The following is a 15,505-nucleotide window of genomic DNA, read 5'->3' as shown; positions in this document are numbered from 1 at the left end:
TTTTATTATTTATTTATTATTATCTTTATACTTATTTGACTCATGAATCATGTTTGAATTTTGATGAATTGTATTCTATGTGTGTCTATATGACATTGAACTATGGCTTATGTTTGAAGCTAATCAAGTAGCTCACAATCACCTGTGTGATGAGTCTGTGTCTATATACGGTGTCTGTTCTGATTTGTGATGGTGGTTTGACATGTGCCTGACGAAGATCCTTGCAGATCAAAATTGCCGGGAGCTATTAGTGCAGTGTGCAGATCTCTTTTTCTTACTTTTGACTTAGAAATGTTGCTAAAATGACCGATGCTTAATTTTAGAGACACCAGACCAGTTACACAAGCCTTTTCCTCCTCCAGCCTGTGATGCTTTTGTGTTACTGTTATAAATGAAAGATCTGTTCACCACCTCCAGACTGTTCAAAATGCTGCCGTTTTTAACTAAAACCAAGAAATTTGATCATATTGCTCCTATTTAAGCCTCCTACCCTTGGCTGCCTTCATGTCTTGGAATTGACTTCATCAGCAGGCCCCTTGTGACATTACAGAGCTACTCCATCTTTATGAGCCCTCACGTACCCCAAGATCCCCAGGCTGGGGTCTCGGCTGACGACAGCTTTATTTTTCTTGCTCATTTGTTGTAGTTGGTCTGATTGATTGATTCTATTCATTTATTTAGATTTATTTTACTGCTTTTGTTAAAGTCTTTTGTAATCTTGTGATTTTGAAAAGGACTATACAAACAAAGTTATTATGATAAAGAAAGTTATCATGAACATTACATAAAATGATACTTTGTAAAAGGTGTTGTCGGACTTCATCCAGTATTTTTCATGTTGTATACATGTGGGTAAGATACAGTTTATAAAGCACATTTGTGGATCAAGAAGGTGAATAATGCATAAGCAATGATGCAAATCCAAACAATGGTTTGAATAAGAAGACAGAAATGTTGATATAATGAAACATATATTTTGTACATTTGGAATAGCAAATTTTGTATTGCACTTCTCTACTATATATGCAAGTCCCATAGTATGAATTCATTTGAATTAATAAGCACCATGCATGAATATAAACAATAGGAAAATGAATTCGACGTGGAATTACACAGCACACTGCTACTGCAACAGAAAAATCGTCTGTAGATGAAGGACACCAATGAGAAACCTGAGATGTAACATGAATTAATTTGTTCTCCTCTGTGCAAATATCATGCTCAGTATGAACTGTACATGGTAGACCTTCAATTCACTCTGCATTTTTTGATACCAGAAAACAAAATGGCCACACTCTAGATGAGACATTCAGGGTTTTTAGTTGCTCTTGCATTAATGGTTGTATGAAGAGTTAAGGAACCTTGAGAGACAAAGGAGGGAGGCAGAGCAGAGATAGAGAAAGATTAATCAGTGTCTGCCTTGCTTCTGTAGAATACGTGCTTCCACTGGGGCAAATCTTGCAACGCCATGACATTGTTTTCCATTGCTAAATGCCTGACACCCAATCATAGGTCCTGATGAAGCCTGATACCACGGATGCGTCCTTTATTAGTCTGGTTGCCGTATCCAATAAAGAGACAACTAACCCAGATCAGGTCGTTTCCTTACTGCGCAGACTTAAAAAAAAAAAAGAACACCCATTGTTTCACCTCTTCCAGACCCGATTAATGTTGTGTTCTGGTATCAGTGGGCCAAACATCCAGAGATTGCAGTTGATACAAAACGCTGCTGACAGGTTGTTAACAAAGGTGACCAGGCCTTTGCTGTCCGGGCCACACAGCTCTGGAACGTCCAGAAGATCTCAGCAGGCAAACTCAGTGTTCTTAAAACTCACATTTATCGTATGACTTTTCCTTAACTGATGGTTAAAGTTCTGGTTTTTATTTACTTTTAATATTTGGTTTTATTGTAAAGTACTTTATAACTTTGGTTGTGAAAGGTGCTATATAAATAAAGCTTATTATTACTATTAAAATATTTAATCAGACAATGGTCAAGTATTAATATAGTATTAATTTGTCTAGATATTGCATCTTTAAAAAGCATAACTTTCATAACATTATAAGCTGAGGGGTACATTAGTTTGCTTAAGCACAGAAAATGTAGTGATGCATGAGAGAGCTAGATTAGAGGATGAATACCACTCATGTCTGTAAGGGGAATATGGAGATTTAGCCAGCAGCCAGTTAGCCTAGCTTAGCACAAATACTGGAAACAAAGGGAAACAGTTAGCCTGACTCTGTTCAGAAAGTAACAAAATCCAGCTAACGGCACCTGTAAAGCTCATTAATTAAAACGTATCTTTAATCTGCACAGAAACAAGAGTCTTGTCGTCTTTGTGAGGTTGCCAGGCAACCAGCAGAGACTCCAGTAAGATTTGTTTCTTCTACAAACCAGATACGAAGTGTTAATTTGAGCTTTAGAGGTGGTGGTACACAGATTTTATCACTTCAGGGCAGAGCCAAGCTTTTTCCCTGTTTCCAGTCTATGATAAGCTAAGCTAACCAGTTGCTAGCTGTCGCATCAATTTTCTCATTTAACTCTTGACAAGAAATTGAATGGACAGGTATTTTCCCAAAATGCCAACTACCACATTACAAGTTCTTCAAACTCAGTAGCTGTAATGATTTCATCTATAGCCCTGATGAAAAGCATGTGATGTGGCTGAAAGCTAAAAAAAAAATCAACTAAGTGGTAAGTGAATGAAGTGAAGTGGTAAAAAGAAAACTGCTCAGTTAAAGTAGGTAAAACAAAGTAAGACAGAATAATTCAAGCAGATTAGTGTCACGTTTATCATGTTGTTTGATCAACAGTCAGGCTTTGCCTCTCAAATCCAAACTTAAGTGACTTTCAGATATAAAAGTAGCCAAACAGATGTGGGATAGTCAGCTATAATCTCAACAGCCATCACAGGGGCCTCTTAAACTGAGAGCCAGATTCTTTTTTACAACCGTTCCCAATGAGGAGAGAGTGTTGTCACTTATCTGACTATAAAAAAAACAGTAATAAAAAGTAATAGAACAGTAATGAAAAGCAAGCGGGTGATGCTGGTCTATCATGCTACAGCTTTGGTGAAGTCTTGTCAAGATACCGTTGTCATAGAAACAAAACCCACACGCAGCTGAGATGAAACTAGTGCAGAGGAAAAACACTATATGCACACACGCCTCTAAGAGAGGAAGAAACGTTTAAGTGCTCCATCTTGGATGTGTGGAGTTTTACATCAGTCGAGGTTTCAGCACCATTTAAGGAGAGAAGAAGAAGCAGCCTGATGATATGATAACATCTGTTCACAGTCATTGTGTGACTTCCTCTGTGTAGCTGAGGCTTCTTCTCCCCCAGTGGCTCTCTGGGACCAGGAAGCCGTTCCTGATCACCGGCTCCACCACCAGCTCCAGTAACGCGGGGGGCTCCGGCACGGCCAGCTCCGTTACCCTAAACAGATTAGAATACGCCCGTCCCACCAGAACCAGCTGACCCGGGGGGACTCGGGGATCAGGTCCTCTCAGCCGTCGCCAGTACACCCTGAAATGGCGTACGAGCTTGGTCTGGTAGTCCCAGCGCAGAGTGGCATTGAGGCGCAGGAAGGGAGAGGTGGACTCTGGAGAGGTACCAGCGCCATGCAGCCACACCACGTCAAATATGCACAAGCCCTGAAGTGGCTCGGGGGGAACCTGCAGACTGGCTACATCCAGCAGCTTGTAGAGAGAGACAGAGGTAGACAGACAAGGATGATTAGAGAGAGAGGAAGTTTCAGGAACCTTTACTAGAGGAGGTTAAGGTTCATGAGGAATATATAGGAACCTTAGTGCTGAAAATCTGCAGTTGGAAATTTTTTGTGGTAGCTGAAATAGTTGCAGATGAAAGTGGCAGTAGAAAAACAAACACTGAGAGAAGCTGAAATTGCTGTTAAAATGGAAGTATCTCTTTAGGTGTACGAACAGACTCCTGAACAGCACTATGATGTCTGATATAAAAACAGCTTAAAGTATTCCCTCAAATTAGTTATACTGAGCCATAAAGTATTTTACAGAACACATTATTGAACACAACCAGCTCTCATCGTCTCACCATGATCTCTCCCACCCTGCAGCTGAACGGTGTGTCCTGAGGGTCTCCACTCCGCTGGATACTGACACAAAGTTCTCTCAGAGAACAGCCACTGTGCTCCAGCTGCGAACATCTGCACAGAGAGACACGAACAAGACACAATGATTAAGAATTAAGGCTCTACAATGAAATCCAATTGCAACTCTGTAGCCCGAGAAAACATCTTGGGGGGGCAGTGGAGCTGAGACAGTAAAAGTATATTTTTTAAATATTTTCAGCTCTATGCTTTGGACACTTGGCTGTGTAAACTTTAACAGGTTTAGACATGTGACAGAACTTTGATCTTTAACGCTAAAATCAGGTCCTTCTTTTCTTGTGCTGATCTCGTCCCCCTTCCTTCTTGAACTGGAATTTTTGAACTTGACTTATGAAGTAGACTCATTTAATCATTAACAATTATTATAATCATTATTAATGAGCTGCTGGACACATGGATTTCTCCTAGGGGATGAATGAGGTATCTTTCTCTCTCTCTCTCTCTCTCTCTCTCTAGTGGTGGTGTGGTTTTGTTTTCCTCAGTAAAGCAGATTGTGACATTGTTTCAAAAGCTATTGTATATAAATAAATGTTATTATTATTATTATTATTATTATTATTATTATGATACAACAGATCAATAGGCCAACAGACAAATTACTACAGGACACTGTGGAGAATGTAGGCAACCAGATAAACTCTTACATCACTTGCAATAGGGCTGAGGATGACAGGGACTAACAGAGGGTGTGTAATGTGACAGTACAATAACATTAATCCAAATGCACCTCAGTCAGCTGGAGGTGTGGTTGTTGCAGCACCCTCACTCTCCTCAGGACCAGATGTGAGACCAACACACAGCTGTTACTGAAAACTCTCCTCATTAATCCAGTGGTTTTTCACACACCTCAGTAAACACACAAACTGTTAATCATTTTTTTTCTTTTACTGAAATTAATTTTGGGAGGTGGAGGGTGTGTAATTGGGGGGGGGGGGGACAACATGGCCCCCAGTTCCCCTCCTTGGTGATGGACTGGATCAGCTTAGCTGTTGTTGGTGTTTCTTACCTTACAGTCCAACCATCTGGATTCAAGTCTCCACATAGCTGAGAGAACTGTCTCACCAGCGGGTGCCCCCCATCTAACACCTCAGGACTCACACTGGTAACTGCAGACACAAGAACATGTACAGTTAATACTCGGCTGTAACCGAGTCAACATTGAACCCCGTGGAGGTGGAGCGGTTCTGGTTTGGGTTTGTGTAATGTACCAAGTATCAATGAGAGTCTGGCGGACGTGAAGCTGAAAAGAGGCTGGATCAGGGCCATTTCCATTTTCATATCCTTCCCCTCTCTGAATGTTGTTACGCTTGTTTGTTTTGTGTGTTCCAGGTCGAATTCTGCAAACTCTCTTATATTACTGTAGCTGTCAACGCGGTGTCGTTGCAGAGCTACACAGTGACAGAAACAAAGACGTTTGACGAAGCGAGAGGGTCAAAGGGACGTTACAGCTGATGTTACAGGTGTTAGCTGTCAGGTGTTTTAACAGAGGATGTTCCTTTCAACAGCAACCTGCACTGTCCAGCTAAAATACTAAACAAATCTAATTCTTTCGTCGGCTTTATGTTATTAGAAGTGTTCCGCCCCTTTGGATAAAGGCTATAAAATATGGACCAATCATGACTTTCAAAGAAAGTTACAAATACAAGAAGATTCGTGAATGTGACGAATTCTCTTAAATCACATGAATCTGTTTGTGTGAGTGGTTCTTACATGAGACCTGATGATCTTGAACACAATCAAGCTTTAGCTGCTTATAAACATAAATAAAAAATGCTTTGCAACAAGCTTCATAGAATGATAAATTGTTCTAGCAGTTGTGGTAATATTTCACTTCTGATGTTTTTCCATTATAGAGACTTAAACACTTGTAAGGAGGAGTAGAAAACGTGTTGACAGGGTGTAAGACTGTTAACACATGTAACCCCTGGTTCTGTCGTGTCTACATTTGTGCGTCATCTCATTTGATTTGATTTGTGCTTCTGCTTGTTTTCATCACTTTAATAGCTCTTGAGGGTTTAGCACTGTGTTGGGTGCTGATGGAGATGTCGCTCTGAGAGGTGTGATGAATTTGGTGTAATGCTCCTGACTAATCCTCCTTCTATTCATATCATCTACTGTATATATCTTTTTTTACCTTAAAAGTCAGTTCTTAGTTTAATTGAAAAGCACATTGAATTTTTTTTTTAGTTTATAGTATTTTAGTATTTCCATAAAGAGACAGCAGTGATTCCCATACATTCAGCCACATGTTGATTTTCTATTGTTTTACCTTTTCAAAAATCTTATTTGATTGTAGATCTTTGCAGGGCGCATGGATTCACTCAGCCCCTCCTTTCCTCTTTCTATCTCTCTCCCTCATCTCTCTCACAAACACATTGACAACAGACCCACCTGTCAAAATGATTATAGCTGGTATAGGCTCCACCCCCCTCATGACAGCCCTGCAAAGGTTAAGCAGCTATTGGACAGTGGGCAGAGAGTAAAAAACTCACGTCTGGCATCGTCGATGTCCGTCTGCGTGCAAACATCTGTGGTCTTCAGCTCCAGGGAGACTGTGATCCCAGCAGACGGCTTGTAGATGAAGCTCACCAGGGTCTGGGATGGCAGGGCCACATACAGTGAGAAGATCCTGAGAAATACAGAACAACATGCTAGACTGGTGTTGCAAGATTTTCACTAGGTGAAAAGGTGAACAGAAAAGTCACACACTTGGCACAAACTGGGGACGTGTGAGAAGCGGGGATGAGGCCGTCGAGCAGCAGCGAGCAGCATCCGTTCCAGGCGTCCTCCGGGCAGCCCCGGCTCCTCAGCCAGCCGTGGCCCCCCAGCTGTGTGCGGTAGTACAGGGGCTGGATCTCCTGAGCAGTCAGGTTGAACCAGCTCCTCATTGTCTCTTTCTGCAAACACATTAAGAAAGAACATTTAAAGAAGACAGCATCAATCAAGCATACCGAATAATTTTCATAATGAGATTTTTCATTTTACAATATCAACAGTCCCACATGTAGCTATAATGCATTATATAAACATAATGCTTATCATACTTGTATCCATGTTGAGGCAGCAACAGTTACCCACAGAATCAGTTCCACAATAACAAAATAAAAGCGTGAGGAAGTTCATTTTTTTCTGCTTCAATTCAAGTTGAATTGGGAGCTTTTATTCTGAAGTTCCAAAGGTTCTGTTGCTTTACAGACCTCTGAAACAGCCGACATGTGACGTGCGGTATGAAAGAAATTACACCAGTTCAGTAAGTCATTGAAAGTTATACTTATATGTGACTGTGAACAGAAACAATCACTTTCTTAAATTAGCCTTTGATTACTTTCTGACCTCTATCTAATGGCGCCTGATGTAGCGCCTTTGTTTAAAAGTTAAACTTGATAATCAGCTCTTAAATTAACTGAAGCTAAAGCAGAGAAGTGAGGACCGGTGGGATTTGCTCTGTTTTTGTTAAAAACACTGAAATTCTGAATGAGCTGCTGCTGATCCACAGACTTATAGCAGCCATCTCCATCTAGTAGGGCTGAATATGTCCAAGTGGAACATCCAAGTCCAATGAAGCGTTGCAGTGCTACTGAGATGCCTCGGCCAACAAGTCAGATTCTCCGGTAAAGGAACATGATTGTTTTGTTTCAGTGAAAATTAAACGCAAAACTAAAATGGTGGCTCGTATCGCATACTTGTGCATATCGTTCAGCCCTACCATCTGTGGTCACTAAAGGATAAATCGAGACTCCTGTTTTCATGGCGGTACAGCATCAGTGAGAGCAGAGCTCCTAGAGTTTGATATATTCCTGACCTTGAAGTTAGGTTTGTCTGTCTATTGTGGTATTTCGGTGCCCAGCCTTTGCAGGTCTGCAGCTTGAAGAAGGAAATGTTCTTTTTGGAAAATGTTACTGTTAGAAGTCACACATTCCTTTCACTATGAATATCTAATGAGGAGTGTACAAAATACAAATATTTTAAAAGAATAAATCACTTTGTCGTGACATTAATCTGATGCATTGCAGTGTTCCTGACTAGCTTTTTTCTCCACTTTTATATGTTTGATGAGCACTGGCTTTTTCCAGCAGTAATTGGTGATGTCATGTGTTTCCCCTTCTCCACCTCCGTCAGTACCTTTCCTCTCCAGAAGACAGCCTTCCCAAAGCCCTGGCAGAAGGAGGAGATGAAGGGGAGAGGCGAGGCGGGCCGGTGGACGTACAGGTAGTCTGACAGAAGAGCCCAGAACCTGCAGGAAGTTTAGAAACATCTCAGTCTCTATCTATTCATCTCCTCCGCTTTCTAAATGAACAGCTTACTGATGAGTGTAAACACTGCGTAGATCTCACATGTCCTGGTTCTTGCGGAATTCAGTCTTATCATCGTTGGTCTCGTACACCCAGCCCGGAGCAAAGACGGCTGCAGAGAAGCCGTGCCTCCGAATGACCTCCAGTGCCTGAAGACAAACAAAACAGAGAAGATGCGCACAGTCAATGATCTGCCTTTGATCAACACTTATTTATTCATTAAAAAAAAAAGACTCACCTTATCCACGGTGCATACCTTATTTGTTTCCAGCATCCCTCCTACCACCTTGCCCCGGGCGAACACGTCTACCCCAACGTAGACGTCAGCCGTGCGGCCTTGGATCCCACTGTAGTCCTTCATCGTCTCCAGGTTCTGCTCCGTCCAGTTGTAGTTGGTGAAGAAACCGTCACAGGCATCGAAAAACACCCTGTGTGATGGGGAGATTGAGATCACGCGTACGTCACTAATCACTCTGGTCGTCCAAACTGACACATTTAAATGGACGCTGTCTACCTGTTGGTCTGGTTGAGTTCGTTCTGCCAGTTCAGCTGTCCGTTCTCGGTCACGCTGTCGTACCACAGGACCAGGCTGCCGGAGACTCGCTCGTGCATCTGGTCTGTGAGGTAGCGCAGGAACAGAGGTGTGTTCTTCACTGCAACCTCCTGCAAGGGAGGGGAAAGCACACACACACACACACACTCTGTTTGTGTTACAGCACATTACAAACAACAGGTCTTCGAAGAGAGGCCACTACAGAACGTTAGCTCGGGTGAACTGTGAAACTACAATAATTCAGGCCAGGAATTTGACTCCATGATCCCAGTCCACCCTCACAAACTATCAGACTGCTGACTCTGTAGCTGTTGATGTACAGGTACCAGAGCAGTTACACATTTGGCCACTGTGTTCATCTGGGAGGAAAGTTATTCACGTTACAAAATACAAACATTTGAGAGTGACCAATAAATATTAAAAAAAAAAGTTAAATAGTGATAATATTTATCTATTATCTTACTGCATGTGATTACAGGAGAAATGGGAAGCTAGCTTCGTGTTTTAGAGAATTATTATTGGTTTTATTGGAAAAATAAGCAAGACTACGAGTCTATTATACAGACATGTTCGTGTCTCAGTGCGGCTGAACTTAGGCACAATATGCTAACACTGGCTATTCACAAGAAGCATCTGCTGATGTGAACCTTGCCTTGTAAAGACTTAGGATCAAGAAGTGATTTGCATCAAGCTGAAAGAGTTACAGTCATCTCAAAGAGTTAATATATTCATCGGTCCACAGCCAGACAAACTGTCTATAAATGGAGATGAATAGTTTCTCTCTAGAAGTGGGTGCCCAGTCAGGACGACTCCAAAAGCTCGACACAGAATGATCAATGAGGTAAAACAAAGAAGCCCAGTAACAGTGAAAGGCTTAAAGGAATCACTGGAGCTGGTTAACTAGCGTCTCTGTTCACGACTCGGCCTTTGGCAAATCATGGTGCAATGTTACATGGGGGATGGAGTTCTGCCATGGACACTGTAGAGGAAGCTGTAGCTCTCTATAAAAGCACATCACTGCACATCTGAAGTTTAACAAAGAGCAGCTTGTCTCTCCACAGCGTTACTGGGAAAATGTTTTGTGGACTGATGAAACTAAGGTTGGATTGTTTGGGAAGAATGTATGGTGTAAAACCAGCACTGTATACCAACATCAAAACATCATCCCAAAGGTGAAATACAGCGGAAGGAGCATCATGACCTGGCCCGTGACCCATCTGCACCTGGACAGCTCCACATCATCGAAGGGTAAAATTTATCCTCAAGTTTATAAAGGAATCCTAAGTCCATCTGCTGCAGGACAATGACCCTAAACATATGACCTCAGACGAAGAAAATCCACCTTCTGGAGTGGCCCAGTCAGAGCCCAGACCTTAATCCATTAGAGATGCTGTAGAATAACCTCAAAACAGCTGCTCACAACAGACACACCTGACAAATCAGTCTGAGCTGCAGCAGCTCTACAAGGAAGAATGGTCCAAAATTCCTTCTGTCTGATCGGCATCTACTGGCAGCTGGTTTGAGGTGATAAGAGGTTCAACCAGTTATTAAATCCAAAGGTGTGGGTGAGCAGCAGCGTAGAGGTCTTTTACTCACGCTGAGGATGTTCTCTACATTGATGAGCCAGCCGTCGAAGCCGTAATAGTGGCTGATCTGGACTAGCTTATCAGCTACAGCCCGGTATGACTCCTCCTCCTTCAGGAAGGCCTCGCATGCTGCGGCGCCATCAGTCCACTCTGTGATGAACGTCCCTGGAAAGCAGCACATTTTATACCTCAGAGGAGACGTGAGGACGGGAAGTCTGATTCAGACAGGACTGAACCGTCCTCTCAGATTCTAACCACATCGCCACTATAATATAAAATACAATAAAAAGGAGCCTTTTCACTCACCTATAACGGAGACTCCATGTTTATGAGCAGCATTGGTCCACACAGCAGGAGGAATAGTCACCAGCTTGTGTGTGAAGTAGTTGAATATATCAATGTACTGCCAGTGGTAGAAGGCATATGGAGCTTCTGCACTTGTCCCCTGGGTGAACCTTAACAACAGAAGAAAGCAGGACATGGCATCGAGGTACATGGATGCAACTGCAGGTAAGAGGAGGGCAGCAAAACAGAAATCTACATTACGACTAAATTAAAATTCATGGACCCAAAGATAAAACAGGCAACAAAAATCATTCCAAATCCAAACTGGAAACAATGACACCCTAAGATCCAAGCTACAGTATTCATTCATTCATTCATTCATTCATTGTTGGTTGTATTCTGCCGTATGGATGATGTTCTGATGACACATTGTCAGTGCAGCTCACGGACCGGTGCCGCTGACTCCGAGCATCTCAGCATCTCTGAGTCATAACTCAATTCTGAGCACACAGACACGACACACATATTTATTGGATGCAGTTTGACATACTCTTTACAAGAAAGTCATTACCCAATATCCATCGCAATGAACCTCCACAAAATCTTCTTAGAGGCAGAAAAACTGCAGAACTTCCCTGACAATCATCAGGTTTTAAGGGTTTTCTTCAGTGTCCAAATGAATCCAGTGTTGTCTGTACACACATGGGTAAATTGCAAAGAGGAACTGCTAATGCATAATTCAGCACACTTTTAATGGTGCCAATTTACCAAACAACAACACAACAACAGTTCACATCCACAAGAGCAAAATTGGAACTGTAGCTCCACATTTAGAGGTTTGATTATCCCCTTAAATATAGGTAAGACAAAGAATAATAGAAGTCACAAAATCCATTACATCATGCAACGGTAGAAATGTGTCCACTGGTAGGGATTTGGCAAAACCGTTACCACCATGGCACCTTAGTGTAGAGGTCACTAACAGGACCACAATCCAGGTCCAGATAGGACAGCGTCTGGGTCGGCGCTTCCACTTCAGCTAACACTTCAGTTCCTCCGTTTAAACTGACAATTCCAGCTCAATGTACCACCTGCACCCGAGGTCACCACTAGGGGGACCGTTGTCCGGGTCAGACTCCAGACAGAGATGGCGACCTACCCACACCCGACTTATTCCCTTTAAATGATTAATGGAGCGTTTCTATTTCAACTGCCGCAGCTTTTCAAGCCTTTGCAGCACAGACGCATGATACTACTCAGCCAATCACTGTGACTCAAGTCATTGAGTGAGATACACACGGGGGAGAGATGTTAGTCAGAGAAATAAGTGGGGAAAGTGTGGGAGTGGGATATAAGAGGAAAAGAAAGAGAAAAGAAGGAGTTAAAGCCTCAGTTGTTAAGAGATAGTTTATGATGAAGATGGTTGAGACTGTTAAGATGAGAAATTGAGTTATATATTGGAAATGGAGTTATTATTATTTCGTTTTCAAAAGCTCCGCTTATATTACAGCCATTATATACCTTGAAATGAGAAAAAAAAAGTCTCTATTATTAGACAAGTTATTAATTATAAATCCCTCAAGTTTGCTTCTTGTTACTAAAAGTGGCGCAACTTCTGCCGTGGGGACAATATGATACAGTAATTTTAAACCATTTCTTCATTGAATCTACAGAACAATTACTGTACTGTGATACATACCGCTATGGTGATATAAAATTACATATCCCATGATAGAAGATTTTGGCCCATCAACATGGTTTTAAGACTCCAGGACGGCTGTTATATGGTTTTGGAATGACATGCAGTAGTTGAGTTGTAGTTAAACATGGGTATTGTGTTCAGGTGTCCACATACTTTAGGCCATGTATTGTATACTCACTGATTTTGTTATAGCAAAAGTAGTGCCCCTAAATCCTGAAGTGTTGTTTCAGCTCACAGTGAACTGTGTTGAGTTTTAGGCAGTGTCCCTTTAGGAATTCTCCATTCATCGTAGTAGACCAGAAAAACTCATCATCCTGACAACACAGACTACACGTTCTTAATATGGAGTCATACCTGTCGTCCAGGTAACCGCCCATCATGTCATGAGACACCAACGTCCGCCGTGGAGAACTGGCCAGAGGAGGTTCCCGAGGTGCCAGAGGGACTGCTGCCACATTAAAAGGGTTCGCCTCACTTCGGTTCCATGACAGCAGCTCGTCCAAAGTCTGAAGACCACAGCTTATTGGTTCGGTGGTGTCGACATCATAATGTCTGGCTGGGAGAGAACAGGAAACAGCATGTAAAATTACATCATTTCAGGCTGTCCTACGGATGAACCACTGCTGATTCAGTCAGCTAACCTGGCAGCACTGAGGGTGTATACTTGATGACTTCATGGATGCTGCTTGAATCGGTGGGTTGATCCAAACAAGACTCCAACCTGGTGAAAGTAAAAGCAGGCTGGTTAAATACCAAATGAGAATCATACTGCACATGGGAGACTGAGCAGTAAAACATATATCTGCATTTTATTTTTTACATAACTGGCCACTAGTCTTTTTTTCTATGATACATCCTCTGAGGTCAGACGCATGAATGATTTGCACTTATTAGCACAAGCTATTCTCTCACTTTAAACTATACACATTAAATGTCCAATGTACTTTCATTTACATTGCAGTAAAGTATATTACAGCAAATCTTCTTTTAAAATAAATGTGTTTTTATAACTTATAGAGGTAATTTCAACACATTATTTCAGTTTACTTGCTACAGAGATAACATTCAATCTGTGAAAACAGCTGTATAATGTCTTCTGTGGCTCTGGACGAGCTCTGACAAGTTTGAGAGAATGACCCTGACGATGTCATCGGGGTTCTCTCATCTTGGACTCGGATGTTTCGATTTATAACAGAGAGCTGGTGTTATAAACTGAAGGTGTGGAGTTTGAAAAACATGGAAATGTCTATTTCTGTTTTCCTGTCTTTCTTTTTTCTTTCTGTTTTCCTGTCTTTCTTTCTATTTTTCTCATTTGGTATGATGTCATTTTTATTTTATGTTGAGGTGAGGTTTAACATAAGCCCTCCATGGCTTTCTTACCTCACCTGCACATTCTCTCCATTAAAAACTATGTACAACGTATTTGCAATGTTTTATGTGTGCGAATAAATAAAATCAAAGACCAAAATCAAATCAAAATCATATCAGAGATCAAATCCTGTCTGGGAAAATGTAAAAGAAATGTGGTAGATACCAACTTGTCAAATGCATTGTGGGAATAGCAAAAACCATGCAATATTTCAGCATACACAATCCATCCCATACGCAAATGTAATATATGTACAATTATTCCATATATGAAATATATGCACCTATAAAATAAAAACATATCTGTAAACATTATACATGAAGCCTATTACAAATTAGATAAATATTGTAGACATGTTATATAAATATTTATCCATCACATAGCCTGTCAATATATGTTGATTTTATAAACAGTAGCATCTGAGACCACCTTCCAAGAAGTTAGACATTAAAATTCATAAGAAATTCATAAGAAAAATATATTAAGGATAAAGCATTTTTATTAACAATTTTTACATATACAATTATATGTTATAAACTTATACTTTCATATTTCCAGAGGATGTATATACTGTATGGGACAAATAATATACCCCCTTGTAGATGACATATATGACAATATCACTCTTGATATGTGGACATATGTATCACTGTGTATCACTGAGTTGGACTATTTCCTGGAGGGAGTACAGTACAGTACCAATGTAAACTCGATTCATAGTCATACTCATACTCACAAAAACAATACTAGAAGAGACTCGTTAGTTCATTTTTGGTCAGTGTTAGTTGAAGTGACTAACTCACTAGTGACTACTGAGATACTGAAAGTAAGTGAAGAGCTTCTCCTGAGTACAGTACCGGCTGGCTTCAGTTTTGTCCTTCTTCACGCCGACAGCTTCATCATCTTCTCCGTCTGCTCGTTTTCGTCGCAGACGCCTTTTGTTTCCATCTACACTCAGATCCATTTCAATGCATAAAGCTGAAAACACATGGAAAAAACAAACTGCAAGAACAAGGAAACAGAAAGGGGGGGGGGGTTCTTCTTCTTCTTTTTTTGTTTGTTTAATGGCGGTTGGCAAACAGCTTTTAGGTGGATTACCGCCACCTTCTGGACTGGAGTGAGGATGAGATTAGTAGTGGAAAACTTGCTAAAATAACGTGAAAAATACTGCTGTTGGTCCGTAATTTATTCTGTCATCGTCAAAAACTGAAACTGTACTGGTTTATGAAAACAACTTAAAGTGTTATGTTCTTTTTAAAGCAACTGTTTGAAATAAAGCTAAGGTTTTACCATATTATGTTGCAGTTAACTCACTAATTAGTAATTAGTTTATTTTTATTTTATATTTTACAGTGTTCATGCAGTCGCCTCTACATGAGAAAATGGACCGAGGCCAGCTGGACAAAGGAACCAATCTTTTGTTATTGTGCATGACCAGACACACTGACTTGGAGGAGAATAGTCCTTAGCGGTAAACCATGGAATAACAACATTAGTGGGGGAAGTAAATATGGCGATTTGAGCACCTCTCAGTAGAAGAAGAATAGCAGCATGTGAAAAGGAGCCTGTT

General features: G+C 41.1%; 1 protein-coding gene across 1 annotated transcript; it reads right to left on the bottom strand.

The window, feature by feature from the left end:
* Positions 1–954: 954 nt before the first annotated feature.
* engase (endo-beta-N-acetylglucosaminidase) lies at positions 955–14,961 on the bottom strand. Its single transcript, XM_023426148.2, has 14 exons — positions 14,793–14,961; positions 13,208–13,287; positions 12,921–13,122; positions 10,886–11,034; positions 10,590–10,744; positions 8,955–9,103; positions 8,697–8,868; positions 8,483–8,589; positions 8,271–8,382; positions 6,858–7,045; positions 6,641–6,777; positions 5,155–5,254; positions 4,073–4,184; positions 955–3,699 (listed from the first exon to the last, which is right to left on the bottom strand). The coding sequence occupies exons 1-14, from the start codon at positions 14,897–14,899 to the stop codon at positions 3,298–3,300; spliced, it is 2,172 nt and encodes a 723-aa protein (XP_023281916.1). The 5' UTR covers positions 14,900–14,961; the 3' UTR covers positions 955–3,297.
* Between the last annotated feature and the right edge of the window lie 544 nt (positions 14,962–15,505).

The sequence above is a fragment of the Seriola lalandi genome, unplaced genomic scaffold, assembly GCF_002814215.2.
Source record: "Seriola lalandi dorsalis isolate HSWRI2012SDOR001 ecotype SW California unplaced genomic scaffold, Sedor1 jcf7180002054816, whole genome shotgun sequence".
NCBI lineage: Eukaryota > Metazoa > Chordata > Actinopteri > Carangiformes > Carangidae > Seriola > Seriola lalandi.
The sequence above is the reverse complement of the archived record's forward strand: the minus strand, read 5'-3'. Positions and strand labels throughout refer to the sequence as shown.

Excerpts from the sequence above, each read along its gene's own strand:
- engase (XM_023426148.2), bottom strand. The coding sequence starts at position 14,899 with ATGGATCTGAGTGTAGATGGAAACAAAAGGCGTCTGCGACGAAAACGA. Across the intron at positions 13,288-14,792 it reads GACAAAACTGAAGCCAGCCG|GTTGGAGTCTTGTTTGGATC; the intron begins GTACTGTACTCA and ends TACTTTCACCAG. Across the intron at positions 3,700-4,072 it reads GCAGGGTGGGAGAGATCATG|CTGCTGGATGTAGCCAGTCT; the intron begins GTGAGACGATGA and ends TCTCTCTACAAG.